Here is a 16002-nt window from a genome sequence, read left to right on the forward strand (position 1 = left end):
ACAATAGGTGCTGGAGAGGATGTGGAGAAATAGGAACACTTTTACACTGTTGGTGGGATTGTAAACTAGTTCAACCATTATGGAAAACAGTATGGCTTTTGAAATTTATAAAATTTGTTTTATGCTCTCTCTTTAGCACTCAACATTGTTTCTGAGTCATTTATGTGTCCACACAGGTATACATTTTCTTGGTTGTGTAGTATTTCTCTTCTCTTACCAATGATGTATTGGTTGTTCCCACGTTTTGCTACAATGAATAAGACTGCTATAAACATTTTTATACATTTCTCTAAATACAATGGGCAAGTGTAACTGCTTTTCCTTGTCTTTAATCATTAATCTGATACCGCTGTTAAGTATGTTATTAAAAATGTTAATTCTTAAAAGTTGTTTTAAAGAACTAGCATAGAAACAGGAGAAAAATATGAACATCTCACCCTTAGATTCTTGATTTCTACACAAATAGACAATTAAATACAAGTCTTGGTGATTTTAAGAGTCTAAGATACGTTCACTTTTTGTCTTTCTTTCTTTTTTTTTTTTTTTTTACATTCCTAGTATATACAATGCCAGTATTGCTAAGAAGGGAAATGGAAATTTATCCCTTCATAGTATTTATTAGAATTTCTGATTCTTTAAATATTTATTTGTCCTCTTGTGTATTGTTGGCTTCTTTCTCTGAAATGTAATGTCTATGAATCCAAGGACCTTGGTTTTCTTCTTTGTAGTTGTATCCTCAGTGCCTAAGCCTTAGCAATTATCATGTTAATCAATATCGTTGAATGAATGAATGAGTGAACATGTGAATGAGCTCATGCTGTGGTGACCTTCACTGAGCATCGCTGAGTCATCTACATATGCATATACTGTGGAGGAAACAAAGATGTTTACCATTTGGCTCCTCCTCTTCAGGACCATATGACTGCACTGGAAGTCTATACGCCTTACTATGCCACACTTCCACCCTCCACCTTCCTCCATTCATTGCTTTGTTACTGTATTAAATAATACTGTTAACTTTAAGTAACTTTACTAAAAAAAAATTAAAAATTAAAAATTAAGACTGGGTACAGTAGCTTGCTCCTATAATTCCAGCACTTTTAGAAGCCTGGGATTACAGGAGGATAGCTTGAGGCCAGTAGTTCGAGACCAGCCTGGGCAATATAGTGAGACCCTTTGTATGCAAAAATACAAATAAAAGTAAAAAGTTATCCAGGCACTGTGGGTAGTTCTAAATACTTGGGAGGCTGAGGCAAGGATTGCTGAAGACTGGGAGTCTAAGGCTGCAGTGACCTGTGATTGCACCTCTGCACTCCAGCCTGGGCAAGAGAGCTCTGTCTCAAAACAAACAAACAAAAAAAATCAATACACTTACATAAATATATACTGAGTGCTCACTATGTGCTTGGCTTTCTTTTAACACTTCCCATGCAACTGTAAAGGAAGCAGTCTTTCATAAAACGTACATTACAGTCTGCCATATCTGAGGACTGAAGCTGCTCACAGATTTCAACTCTTTCTATTATACTAACATACTTCAGTATGCATGGTTATCCCCTGGAACTTGATAAACTCAGAATGTTTCCATTGCCAGAACCTTAAATCTCAAAATATAACCTCGTATCCCTCTAGCTCTCTCAGTCTCTCATTAAGTTCACCAAGGCATTGACACCATTGACTATCAGCCCACTTTCTAGTTAACTTGCTCCTTACCTGAGCCACCATAATGTATTTCTTCAACAGTATTTCTACCAATGCCCTGATTTTGAATCTTGTATTGGGCTTCACAAACCTTGACCAATCAGTCTAGCCACCTTGCTTCTCAGTTCTAGTAGCTAGATTGCTAAACACTATAGGAAAACTAATACGGGCGTGAGAACGTGTTTTGAGCTCTCCAATTCTTTTATTAAACAATATCTATTGTTTACAGGATTTTCTAATATATTTTAGGAGTAGAAAGTGAAAGAAAAAGAATCTTAGGATCTAGAAACACTATAACCTGAATGTCATCAGGTAGTCCCTCACTCTCCTGATAAAAACAAGTGTACATATTCAACTTTCAATCTCTCTATCTATCAACTTGACTGTATTTGAGGCAAGCCAAATTTAACTCTCTACTGATTCAGGGGAACAAATGAACAATTACTATGCTTACAACTAAAGAAAATATGTCTACCATCATCCTAGATTCTATCCCTTCTTCTGCAAGAATTTGTTCTATAGTCTTCCCTCTTTGTGTGTTCAACTATTCCCTCTCAATTGGCTCTTTTCCCTCAATATATAGAATGATTGAAATTTATTTTCCTTAGTGTTTTTTCTTTTGTCTATGAAGCCTCCTCCACTGTACGTTTCGTTACCTTCACGGTCAAGTGCATTGAAAGCGGTTACTTTTGTTATTGCCACTTTTTCATCTCACTTCAGTCCCTAAAATGACTGTACATTAGGCTCCTGCCACTACCGCACCTTCCTACGAAATCACTTTTCTAAAGTGGTCAATGACCCCCGCATTTCCTAGTCCAATGATTTTTATTTCTTATCTTATTTGTTCTTTTTCTGCTATTCTCTGTTTTTTTCTCATTCTTCCCTACTGATTTTCCAAAGTACTAGTTTCTCCTGATTTCATTAAGTTCTCTTAGCTCCTTTAAGGAGATCATTGTCACTTAAAAGAACTGTTTTCTACCATGCTGTCCCTTTAAAACATTAGTCTTGCTGAGGACACTAATCTTTTCCCTTTTATCTCAGTCTTTTTATACTCACTGAATAATCTTATTTATTTTGTGATGTATTTTCTCCATTTTACTTGGCCATCACCAAACTGCATATCTTTATGTTTGACCTCCTCAAAAAGAGTTTCATCTGGATGTTTTATAGGCATTTCAAACTCAATATATCTAAAATGAACTCCCCCCTCCTCCTTGTCAACAACAACCCTCAGCCTTTCTTTCAAATGCTTTTCACAACTGATGATGGCAGAACACTCTCCTACTTATCCAAAAAAGATGAGAGGTGTTCTTAATTTCTCTTCATTCATCTAACTCATTTACCTTCTTACCAGGTCCTAATGAGTTGCTTTTACAAACACTTCTTAGATCGAGTCTTCCCTTTCATCAGCATCATCATTATCCTTGTTTTAATGACTCTCAATATGTTTTCACAATTAAATGCATTTCCTAACACATTTCCTGAATTGTAGACGAGATTTGTTTTCAGTATGTACTTCTTATTTATGGTAAGGTAAGCTTTTAGTGCAAGGTAATAGTGGAAAGAATATGAGTTCTGGTTTCAGACAGACACCAAACACTCTTTCCATACCAGACCCTCCTATCACTGAAAGTCCTTTAAAATCTGGCTTCTACATAGCTGGCAAGACACTACCTCAGCTCCCACCTCCATATGTGCCCTTTGTCTTACCTAAGTTGGTGCCTTTCTCTAAACCTGATGTTCTCATGTCGTGCATATTAGTCCCCCTCCTTGGGGGACCCTCCATGAATCTGATATACTTTCTAAAATCTTACTTTAAACCTTTCCCAACTTCCAGGGAGCAAAAACTCTTCTCTGTTATCTGCTTTCACTTTACCCCTTTCCTGTCTTGATTGTAGCATTGCTCCCACGTTTGCCTCTGCTACTAGACAGCATGACTCTTAGGAGCAGTGTTTACCTTAGAGCAGCAGGTATATGGCACATTGTAAGAGACTCGGCATTTATCGAATAAGCGGATAGACAAATGAACAATTGCTTACCTGAGGTCCTTCCTGAAGATGATACTTTTATGGAAAAAGTCATAGTTTGCGTCTGGCATGATTTAATTTGTTTTACTTTACACAACTGATCTCAAGATTTTAAATATCCTATGGTCACTGATATGTTTCTAACAAAGTAAAAATATATTAGGTAAAATAATTAGGAGACATTTTGAAGGAAAATCTATGAACTTAGTTTTTACTACGAAAATTTGGGTGAAATATGTTCACATTAGAAAATGGTACAGTCATCTAATAGAATACACATAGAAGCAATTATGTTAAAGATTTAGAATAAAACTGAAATATTGAATCAAAATATGTCTTACAAATTTGAAATTGAGTTCACTAGCCAGTTAAAATAAGCTTAATCAAGCTTGACATTTCATTTTCTTATTGTCTTGTCATATTTTCCCCCAAATTAAATTGATACATGAAGTAGTATTTTCTCATTTTCTAAAAATTCAAAGAGTCATAGTTCAAACTGTTCTGTTCTCTTCAGTCATTCAGTCACTTACATAGGGGTTTAATCTTTTAACTATGTTGCAGCAAAAATGAACCTTAGGTCTACATAACATTGCATCACATCGTCTAATCATTACTAGATATGAATTTGTTTACATCAATACAACATTCTTCATGTCAGCTATAAGCTTGAAAAGGATTTCCTATGTTCCTAAGCAGAAACTTAGGGTAAAGTGACACATTTCTATAGAGTGCTTTCAGGCAACTGTTTTACTTTTCTTCAAGAAATTGTCCTTCTGCTCTCTCCCAAACTGCCCTTCTGCAGCCTTTTTATATACCTACTTTCTTTTTTAACATAAAATACAGATGGAGCTGAAAAGTGGAATATTGAGCTTCCGGTTAAATACCAGTCTTGCCTTTACACAAGTGGATCTATTACTGGGACTATCCTATTGTAATGGAAAGTGGAATAAAGTCATTATTAAAAAGGAAGGCTCTTTCATATCAACAAGTATGAATGGACTGATGAAGCACGCATCGGAGTCCGGAGCCCAGCCACTGGTGGTGAATTCACCTGTTTATGTGGGAGGAATCCCACAGGAGCTGCTGAACTCTTATCAACATTTGTGTTTGGAACAAGGTAAGTTCCATCTGGAGGAATTCACAAATCCATACAGCCCTGGTGCTAACAGATTTTGGTGGTTCTGTGTTTCAAGAGATAGCAATAGACTCAGGCTAAAAGCAGCACCCAAAAACATCCTTTTTTCTGGAGAAATTTAAACCCTAAAAACTAATGGAGCACTTTTTCAAATAATTTTGTGTGTTACCCTTAACAGTATGCCATCGTTTATAATCAGCATATTTATTTCAATATGTCCTGGGTAAATAGTAATTAATATACATATTATTATTGTGACATGTAATTATATATGTGGTATATAATTATATATACATATATTAATTACTATTTACTGAAGAAATATTAAAATAAATATGTTCATTATAAATAAGGTACCTGAGATGCTTTCCAAAGATGATATTTATATGGAAAAATTAGTAATTTATATATTTATTATATGCATTATATGATATACACATATAATGCATATTTTAAATATATAATGCAATTATATGTGAGATATATAATTATATATGAATATATGTGTACACATACATAATTATATATAATGCATATAAATGTATTTCCTCATATGTTGAATACTGATCATTATTTGTATTTACAGATGAAAAAATAAATGAAGTCGCTATGCACAACTAGTAAAAAATATTAATGCAATTCATTGCCTTTTCTTTCTTTGACATAAATGCTAATTGTCTCCATAGTTTTTCAGTAGAGCTTTCATGTGGAAAAAAACTGTGGGGTGTATTTGGTTGAATTCCAGACATACTCATGAAAATCTATACATTGTAGATTATCAGTAACCATAAGAGAAAGAAAAAGTGCATTGCTTATAGTTTAGGTAAGAAGTTAACTCATAGAAATTTGAATGTAATCAGAGAAATAATTTGAAAAGGCTAACAATATCTGTGTATCATTTCTTGTGACAGTCATGGTTCTGAGAGCTTACATGAGAATAGGTGAGTCAGTTATTCCTAACAAGTGTGTTAGGCATTGTTATTTATATCCTCATTACAGATGAGGAAACTGAAGAGCAGAGAGGAAGGTAACTTTCCCAAGGTCACATGGCTAGTAAGCATATAGAAAGACACTAAGTCTCTCTCGGGCAGCCTGGTATAAAGTCAACTCTCCTTAATACAATCAATGCTCTCTTTTATGGGCATTGGCCAATGCTCCTTTGTAAAGTGGGAAATGCACAGTAACTTCCAGCATGGGACCAAGCACACTCCCAGGTGTGGAAACGGTCCTTTACGAAGTTCAAAATCTATGTACCCTGAATGGTTAAAATTTTCATGAAGCAGTCTTTGCCTATTTGGTAAGTACATAAAGATTTAAATGCCTTTGAATAGAAAATATATGGCAAGCTCTTAGGAGACTTTTAGAAGGGTAGTAGTAAGGAGTTAATGAATAACTGGGGTGTAAGACAGTAATGACATTTTCAAGGCACTTAAGGTGTAACAGCAGCTAAAAATATTACATTCGTATAAGAACTTCTCCAGGTTTTCAGGTTTCTGAGGTTAGAAAGAACTTGAAAACCCTCTGTATGAGTGAGATTACTTAATCCTGTTTGCTTCTGGGGGAAAAAAAAAATGAAGACAAGAAACAAAAACCCTGCAAATACAGCCTTGTTCTAAAGACATGGTCCTAAAGACATGGTTAAAACTGAAATTGTAAGATAATAACAGAAGTTTAAAATATCGCCATAGACCCAAAGGGAATAATTTTACCTACATGCTATGACTAAGTCTGTGATACTGGAAGGTATTTTATTTATGAGTAATATTAAATGTTTATTAGTGTAGTAGCATCCATATCAGTGGTTCTCAAAACACTGAAAAAATATTGACGTATGGTAGCTGGAACATGGAAGTCAAAATTAGCTATTATTATTACTATTCAAGATACATTGACATCACCTGGAATGGTTATTAAAAATACAGATGTTAGGGACCCCTGTCCCCTAAGATTCTGACTCAGATGCTTTAAGAGACACTGATCTATATAAATAACTGCATGTTTTATACGATGATCAGGGAGACTAGTCACAATACAGAGGTGCAGCATAAACGTAGTCAATTGCAGTTAAAACGAATCATGTTCACTTAATGTATTTCTTTCAACTCACTATCAATTGTCTTAAAAACCTTTTTCCTTTTCTCTGCTTCTTAATTAGCACCTTTTTTTTCATCAGAAGCTCTATTTTTTGGTCATATGAGTACTTTTTTTTTTTTTAATACACTAACATTGTAATCTTCTCCGAATCAGATACAAGACTAATTTTATTTCTTGTTTTGGAAATGCTGGGCAACATAATTTGCTGAAGATGTGCCAGCTTGGATGATGAGAGTTTATCTTCTTAGAATGATCAATGAGGATAATCATTTACATCTAGGTTGGGCATGACTGGGTCTGGCATGTGGTCTCACAGGCAATGCTCTGCGCAATCCCCTCCATGGAGAGGGAGGGAGTGGGGGCTGAAAGTTAGCTGGCCTGCCAAGTCACGCACCCTGCAGCAGTACTGCCTTCCCTAGAAGAAGGGCTAGTGTTTTTCTGATTAGTCACCCTAGAGCTCTGGGCTACCTTTTAGGCATTTAGAGGCCCAGGGGTAGTGGCGTGGATGGGGATTTTTTTGGATTCTCACAAGGGTAGTGGAGTAAGAAAATAAGGCATTTCTACTCCTCTCACAAACATCCCCTTTCTCCTCTTGTCCTCACATCCCATTCAAATGTTTTAGGTGACTGGGGAACATTTCTGGTGGTACAGAGTTGAAAGCATGGGACAACATTAACTGAACTCTTTGGTTGCCACTGGAAGGATGCCACTGGAAGGACCCTGCACTAGAGCTCAGCAGCTTTAAGAGCTCAGCAGTCTCCAAGGCCTGGGGCCACAGGACCATTTCCTTAGGAGGATTTCTACTTATAAACTTCATTTTATAACTAACTCTCTGGGCCTTTTTCTTCATCTCCAAAATGAAGAAAGACGTATCTCCCTGGGCTTTCCCAAATTGAAAATTTCATCTTGTGAATTAATTTTTATTACGGTTTTTGTTAAATTCTTAATTTTTTTTGTTTGTTTTTGTTTGTGTGTGTGTGTGTGTGTTTTGTGGTTTTTTTTTGAGACGGAGTCCTGCTCTGTCGCCCAGGCTGGAGCACAATGGCCTGATCTCAGCTCACTGCAAGCTCCGCCTCCCGTGTTTACACCATTCTCCTGCCTCAGCCTCCCGAGTAGCTGGGACTACAGTTGCCCGTCACCTCGCCTGGCTAGTTTTTTGTATATTTTTTAGTAGAGACGGGGTTTCACCGTGTTAGCCAGGATGGTCTCGATCTCCTGACCTTGTGATCTGCCCATCTAGGCCTCCCAAAGTGCTGGGATTACAGGCTTGAGCCACTGCGCCCGGCCTAAATTTTTAATTTTTAAAACATTATGGTAAAATATAGGTAACATAAAATTTACCACTGTAACCATTTTTAAATGTACAGTTTAGTGGCATTAGTTACATTCACACTGTTTTGTAGATATCACCATCATCCCTCTGAAGAACTCTTTTCATCCTGCAAAGCTAAAACTATGTACCCCTCAAAAAATAATGTGGGATTTCTTATAACAGCACTTGTTTGCCAAGCTGCCCTTCCACTGTTCTCATTTTGTTGGTAGGGAAGTCAGGGTACAGAGAATTTTGATACTACAGCTATGTGCCATCAGAAAATTACTGCTGATGAATAAATTAAAATTCTTAGCTTCTGAATTTGCCAGTCAATGATTTTATATTGAGCTTCGTTGCTCTCAATTCAATTCACCCAACTTATTGAGTGTCTACTGTGTGTTTAAGATAGACTAGCAGTATTGATCAGTCAGGACTAAAAAAAATGTGGATAATAGTAAAAGACATTTAAAAGGAAATAGGCTGCAACTTAATGTGTTAGAAGGCATAATAGCACATCATATAAATGCTGAGGAGAACAATATGGTCATTGTTACTATTAACTTATTTTACTGTTATGCATTGCATTCTATTTTATTTCCATTTCCTGCTGCTGTGCTTTAATCTTGAAAAGAGCTGATCATGTGTTTGAGGCCTTTCAAACTTTACAGTGTTTTGTTCAGAGAGAGAGAACATGCACGCTACAGCAATCTCAAACTAGGTCCTGTTTGTCCCAATTTCGTGCAGTTTTCTGCGCAGAGTAGTGCCAGACTTCACTGAGCTGATCTCTGTTTTCACAAAATAGCATGTAATTCAAAGCCACTGCTATTCCCTGGCTGACTGGATGCCTTTTTTGTTTGCTGTCTAACAAAAAAGTGGCGAATACTCTAAATTTGTTTCATCCGCATTCTCTGTTAAACTTCACAGAATGGTACTACACACTGGGTGTTCTAAGGTCACCTGTGTAGAATACACATTCCATGAAATCTCATAGTGTTGCTATTGCCAACACTGAAGGCTGGCCCCTGTCGTGCTAATGGGGATGTAAAACTAGTGACCATTTTGTATATTCAAGATTATGGAACTCTGTGAAAAACGATAGAGCATAGTGACAGCTCTTCCGTAGGCTGATGTAACTAACTCAGGCTAAATTCTGTACCTCTGAAATGATTGTTATGCAATTCATGGCAATATTTCAGGATTCTAATATATTTTGAAATTATGTTCTCTCTCCTGCTATTCTGCATAAAATCCTCAGAGTGTATTTTTCCCCAATGAGTTTATTGAATAATCATGCTAATTCAAATATTATTTTTTGGCATTTAAAACTGACTTATATAGTCACTTAATTTTTCAGAATTAGGAGACATGGGGCTATCCCCCTACCATAATATGAAGTTGCCTAAATTTTCTTTTATGGGAAGAAACAGAATTTAGAAAATGTGGGCCTAAAGAGGTAAAATAAATGCTTTTTCAGTACCAGAAGTTAAATTAGAATTATCCATGAATGTGTTTTCCAAATAACAGAACTATATTTCTTTGCAACAAATTAGCTTGATAAAAAGTAGGAGGCATAAAATGTTTCCCAAGAAAGACTTGAAAGTCTGGCAATTGTGTCTAACCACCCCCCTTTCTCAAAATGTAGTACTGCAGAGGACAAAAATGATTGGTAATTAATGACTCAAGCCCTTTATGCAATACTAATCCCTTACTATTTGCTAGGTTTCGGTGGTTGCATGAAGGATGTTAAATTTACACGGGGTGCTGTCGTTAACTTGGCATCTGTGTCCAGCGGTGCTGTCAGAGTCAATCTGGATGGATGCCTATCAACTGACAGTGCTGTTAACTGCAGGGGAAATGACTCCATTCTGGTTTACCAGGGAAAAGAGCAGAGTGTTTACGAGAGTGGTCTCCAGCCTTTTACAGGTAATGTGGAGGTCCTCTAAATTAAATGTTGCATGTCTCTTATTCATCTCCCTTTCCCTCCCTGCCAGTCCCTTATTAGTCTATATGAGTATTATTTTAATCTTGCTGCATCTTATTTCCATTTAAGAATACCTGTATCGGGTGAGAGCCTCGCATGAAGGAGGTTCAGTATATAGTGACTGGAGTCGAGGACGTACAACAGGAGCAGGTAAATACTTACCTTCAAATGCATATGTGCACACACACATGCATGTATTTGTGCATGTATATAAAAGGAAGGACTATTACCCTGAAGTAGTAATATTTTTGTAGTCTTCTGACAGAACATGCCTTGATTTGAAAATACATCTGTCAATGGCTAAAATGCTTAGCAGATCAGTGCTTTTGATTTGTCAAGAATTCACTAAATATTTACTCAGAATTGATCCTTTCCTCTTAGGATGCAGAAGAAAGGAAAGTTCAGGTTGTCTTAAGGATGTAATAGTCCCACCTACCAAATATGCTTAAGGATAGGTAACCTTTACAGATGGCGTATATAGCAAGAAGTTGAAGTCAGGGATTAGGATTATCCTTGGAAGGGAGTGGCACCCTCTTGACTTTCTCATAGAAGGCGCATTGGAAACCTGCAACTGGTTGGAATCAGGTGTGTCTATGACATCATTGCAGATGTTTGCCCTGTTGTTGACTATTCGAATCTTAGAATGACTCTCCCCAGAGAGAAAAAATTGCTGATTGGTTTAATTTATTTTGAGCTGGAAAAGAACCAACTAGGAGACAGTATACATTAGACCTAATTTCAGACAATTGACTTGTTTTGTACTTCTGACTGGCCACAAAATCTTTCCCCATAATATCCCCACAGGAAGGCATTCAGCACAGAGTTTTGTGAATCAGTGGCATTCTACCATTTTGGGTCAAATATTTGTCAGGAAACTGAACATATCTCCAAATGATTGCCACTTAATGTCTCTGTAAGAAAGTTTATTTAGCGAGTAACAATTTGTCTAAAGATGCGTTTCCATCAAGATATTCTCTTATACTTAATCTACAGTGTGTTACTATGCCAGGTATCCTTTGAGGAATCTTCTTAATCTAAAATATAATTAAATACTGAGATGAGCAACTAAGAATAATTTTGAAGACTCTCTACCTACATATTTTCCAGAAGAGGACAACTTGACACTTTTCCAGGATGATTTAAATTATCACCTATTTATAGGCAAGACAATGAGCTGAACGATCTCTTAAAATCCTTTTCAACTTCAGGGCTAAGAGAAAGCTCCAATATAAAATACTCACTTGTAACTGACATGTTCTCTCCTCCTGTTTCACACCCTTCTACTTTATTAACAAATATAAAGCCTGCTTTGAGTATAATTCAGCAACGTTAATAAGTGTCTGGAAAGCACATTGCTTACTTAGCTTAATAGTCCCCACTTTGAGTACTACTGAGAAAGTACACAAATACAGCTCTGAATTTATAGCAATGATCTGACCACAGTCCTATGCCATAAATTCATATTTACAATCTGACCACAACACTGAGCAGCTACATGCTCCCAAGGGTTGGAGAATAATTGCACTATTTAATTATTTTTGAGTCAGTTTTGCTCTGTCCCTTATGAGAAGACCATCTGTTAGACAGTACTGTACTTTGCCCTGTACCACATTTCAGAACTAATAAAATCAACATCACTCCCATTGTCCCTTTCCTTGCAACTCGATCGTGTGGCCTGTGTGTTTTCTATAGGTGCCCGTGGTGTTTAAACAGCTCAGAGAGTGGTTCTCTCCTTTGGTGTTTCCTCTTATCCTTTATGTGCACTCTGTTTCCCTTAAAGCTGTCCTATTTTATTGGTCTGGACAGTAAAGTCGGAGAGGAGGAGATTTGATGTGGAAAACCAGAGTGATCCTCCATCGACAGGGCTCAGGAGTCCATGAGCAGCTAGAGCAGGTCTCTCATCCATCATCCTGCCACAGAGTTCCTTGGGCTCTTTCTTTGTGTCCCCAGTGCACTCAGCTGTGATGAAGTTTTTACTGATCAGAACTGTAGAAATGTCTAATAAATAGTTAAAGGTTATAGATTTTTTAAATTAGGGGGCTCAGCTTGTAAGTAAGGTTTTGTAGTTCTTTTAAACTTCCTCATTTTGTGATATTATTTTCAGATATTCTGCAGAACAAATCTTTGAAAATGACTTTGTAGAATCTCAAGGGCACCAGCTCCTTTGCCCCGCTCCCCACCCCCAAAAACTGCAATTAAGAATATATTCCATATATCATACCTGGTAGAACTTTGCTTTTTAAAAATTAATTAGAAAAACAATTGCATTTGGAAAATGGGTCCAGGCATTCAAGTACAACACAATCACATTTGTGATCTTTTTTGGCTAATACATCGAAGATATAAAAGTGTCAAACCACTATGTATAATAACAGTCTAATTATCTTGCTTCAAAGGGGGTACATCATTATATTGCTTGAACTTGTTATCTGCCTACCATCCACCTCCTTCTTTATGAGTGATGTTTAAACATGTCTGATACATTAAATGTTTTTGGAAAACCTGGACTAGACTTGAAAGAATGTTATGTCGATGGAGTTTTGATGGTTCTGAAATATCACTTAAACTGAATGGCTCAAGATGTGCAGTCATATTAAATCAATGCTGAAAAGTTACAACTCTAATAAATTGTATTTATGCTAATGGTTGAGTCTGATTTACTGCGGCCATTAAAAGTGAAGAATAGGAGCAATAGTCTTCTCAGAACTGCCTTTTCCCCTATTTTCTCTTTTATTCCTTCACAGCTCCACAAAGTGTGCCAACTCCCTCAAGAGTCCGCAGCTTAAATGGATACAGCATTGAGGTGACCTGGGATGAACCTGTTGTCAGAGGAGTAATTGAGAAGTACATTCTGAAAGCCTACAGTGAGGACAACACCCGTCCACCCTACATGCCCTCTGCCAGTGCTGAATTTGTCAATACAAGCACCCTCACAGGTAAAGGCGATTCTTTAACAGAGTAGATCTTATTAACTTCCTTTTTGTTTGAATTGTAAATAAAAATCTTCTGCAATTTTTAAAAATTTATTAAATATAAGTGTATTTTACCTGATTAAGAACAACCACCATCTAAAGTAGTGGAAGCCTACATCTACCTAGGATAAAAAGGATAATTCTACAATGTGCATGGGCTGTCATGAATAATTTTATTCTAAGGTAGAGATTCTCTCCATCCCCCAAAGATTACATCATAGGTGGCTGTAGCCCTTTAACACCTTATAGACATCTTTTGGAAATCCTAGGTATAAATACTTATTTCACAAAGCAAAAATTTACTCTTTGGGACTAGCCCCAGTTCACACCACTATTATTTATTGTAAAATTGCTGATTAAACCTAATTATCTCAAGGTGGAGGAGTCTTAGAGCCCTAGTTATTTGGACTGGCAAATCAGTGAATCGATTTCTCACAGTGCGGTGTGCCATGAAGAATGATTATAATGAAATATACTCATACACACCACTAACACATCTCACACTCAAATTCATGCATGTGTATTAAGCGCATTTTTCAACTTCATGAAATATTAAAGCACATTTAAAGGGAGAGTTGAATTTAAGCCTTTGATAAAAAGAAAGTAAATGTGTCAACTTTGACAGAAAAAACATTTTCCTCTATCAAAAAATCTTGTAACATGAACCATCAGAATGGATGTTAGAAAAGCCTTAAATATTTCCCCAACATACCTGCTGGTCAGTTCCCCCAAGACTTGGCTTCCTTTTTTTAGACTCTTTGGAATGTACAGCCCAAATATACCACCAACTTTTAGCAAAAGAAAAACAAACAAATTCACATCCTTCACTTCTTTCCTATTTTACCCTCCTTGTAAAAACCCAACCTGATTAAGCCCACAGCTTGCCTTTTCACAGGTTGCACATGGCAGCTACATGGGCTGGAAAATATCAAGTAGTTTATTGCCAAAAATGCTAAACCCCACTTTCAAATGAGCACTCAGTAATGACACCAATCCTACTATATTTCCAGAATAGTCTCCTTCTCCCATTCTCCTCATTAAATATTTTATATTTTCCCAAACTATACACATGCTATCTCCCTTTCTCATCCCACTCAGCTGACAATATTCTATTTTAGATCAAATTAGACACCACAGATAAAGCAATCTATTGTATAGGATTTCTGTTACTTTCTTACTACCAAATGTATGTATTAATTGCATTTTTCTGCCTGATGGAGTTGTTATTAGGGGTTGGATGAATGAATGCATGCTAAAACACTTAAAAACATTTTGACATATAGGAGGTGTGTGCTATGCTATCATTTTCTTTTCATTATTATTTTTTATTTTCACACTTTTTTCTTTTCTGTTTTACAAAGCTTCTCTTATCCTATCAAAAATAGAAATCTTCACAAGTCCTCTGGACCCTGACTCTTCCTGTTTTTTCAGAGATGTTACTGATAGCTTACCTTCTTCTCACTTACATGTTTAATGCCTCTCTCTGCTGCAGTAGAATATGGCCCAAGGACCAGCATTACTAGCTTCATGTGGGAACTTACTATTAATGCACATTCTCCTGCCCACCTGAAACCCACCAAATCAGACACTCAGCAAGTGGCTTAGCAGTCCTTGTTTTAACAAGCCCCCAGGTACACCTGATGCATGCCAGAGTTTGTGAACCACTGACTGACTGGATTCTTCTCAGGGTCATTCAAACTCTTTTATCTCCCATTGTTAAAAACCAACACACTAACCCAAACCAATCACAAAAATCTTCATTCTGTCCAAACTCCCAGCTGTTGCTCCCTCTCTCCTCCTCTCGGCCTTCGTCTGGCATGAAGTATCGAAATTCATTTTGTCTTCACTTTTTCTGGCCTCTGCTCATTACTTTTGTGATGAACACCAAGAACTGCCATGTTTACACAGGCAAAAAACACTAGGCACTCTATGTCTTCACCATTCTTCAGTATTCTCTACAGTAACTCTCTCATCATTTCTTGAAATATTTCTTCACTTCTATGACTCTTCTGCTTACCTCTGCGTTCTCCAGGAACCCTGTTCTCAGTATCCTTTGCTCACTTCTTCCAAAGTGTGATGACATATTGAAGAGTCTCAGGATTTAGAACTGGGCTGTCTCCTCTTTCTCTTTCATTTTTTTTCTGGCTTGCTCCAAAAACCTTATTGATTCTCATAACATCAAATACCAGACAGATGCTGCTGTTGACTCCTAATTGCACATCCCACCTAGACATCCAAATGCCTGCATCCTAATAGGCATGTGGACACAGTGACATTTCCAACTGGATGTCTCTCACCTTCTACACTTTCCAAACCTCAACTCTTGCTTCTCCTACATTCTCATAGATACCTCCAGCCACCCAGTCAAGAAAGTCTGAGAGTTACTCTGTACTTTCCACCTCCTTCACACCTCATATCCACAGTTGTCATTCTATTTCTTAAAATATGTGTGAAGTTCGTCCATTTCTCCTCTAATCTACTGGTCAGCCCAAACCACTACCATCTTTTGCCTGGACAACTGCAATACTTATCTTCATCTTTCTCATAACCTTTTTTTTTTTTTCTCTCCCTGGCCATGAGTCTATTCTACAGAGCATCCAACATCATATCCCTCTCCTCAAATTTTTTCTTTCCTTTTTATTAATTATACTTTAAGTTCTGGGATACATGTGCAGAATGTGCAGGTTTCTTACATAGGTATACACGTGCCATACCGGCTTGTTGCACCCACCAACCCGGCATCTACATTAGTTATTTCTCCTAATGCTATCCCTCCTCTA

The 16002-nt window shown here is 37.0% G+C and overlaps 1 protein-coding gene and 1 long non-coding RNA gene across 2 annotated transcripts in view; one reads left to right on the forward strand and one right to left on the reverse strand.

The window, feature by feature from the left end:
- The window catches only part of LOC105544792, a 16587-nt gene extending 5765 nt beyond the window's left edge, over nt 1–10822 (reverse strand). Inside the window, exon 1 of the long non-coding RNA XR_001006820.1 lies at nt 10687–10822. This is a non-coding gene — a long non-coding RNA (uncharacterized LOC105544792). The remainder of the gene's footprint in view (nt 1–10686) is intronic.
- The window catches only part of USH2A (Usher syndrome 2A (autosomal recessive, mild)), an 813932-nt gene that overhangs the window by 356747 nt on the left and 441183 nt on the right, over nt 1–16002 (forward strand). The window contains exons 26-29 of the mRNA XM_011987398.1: nt 4572–4845; nt 9989–10192; nt 10320–10400; nt 12995–13186. Of these exons, the coding sequence (XP_011842788.1) occupies nt 4572–4845; nt 9989–10192; nt 10320–10400; nt 12995–13186 (751 nt within the window). The remainder of the gene's footprint in view (nt 1–4571; nt 4846–9988; nt 10193–10319; nt 10401–12994; nt 13187–16002) is intronic.

The sequence above is a fragment of the Mandrillus leucophaeus genome, unplaced genomic scaffold (assembly GCF_000951045.1).
Source record: "Mandrillus leucophaeus isolate KB7577 unplaced genomic scaffold, Mleu.le_1.0 Scaffold309, whole genome shotgun sequence".
NCBI lineage: Eukaryota > Metazoa > Chordata > Mammalia > Primates > Cercopithecidae > Mandrillus > Mandrillus leucophaeus.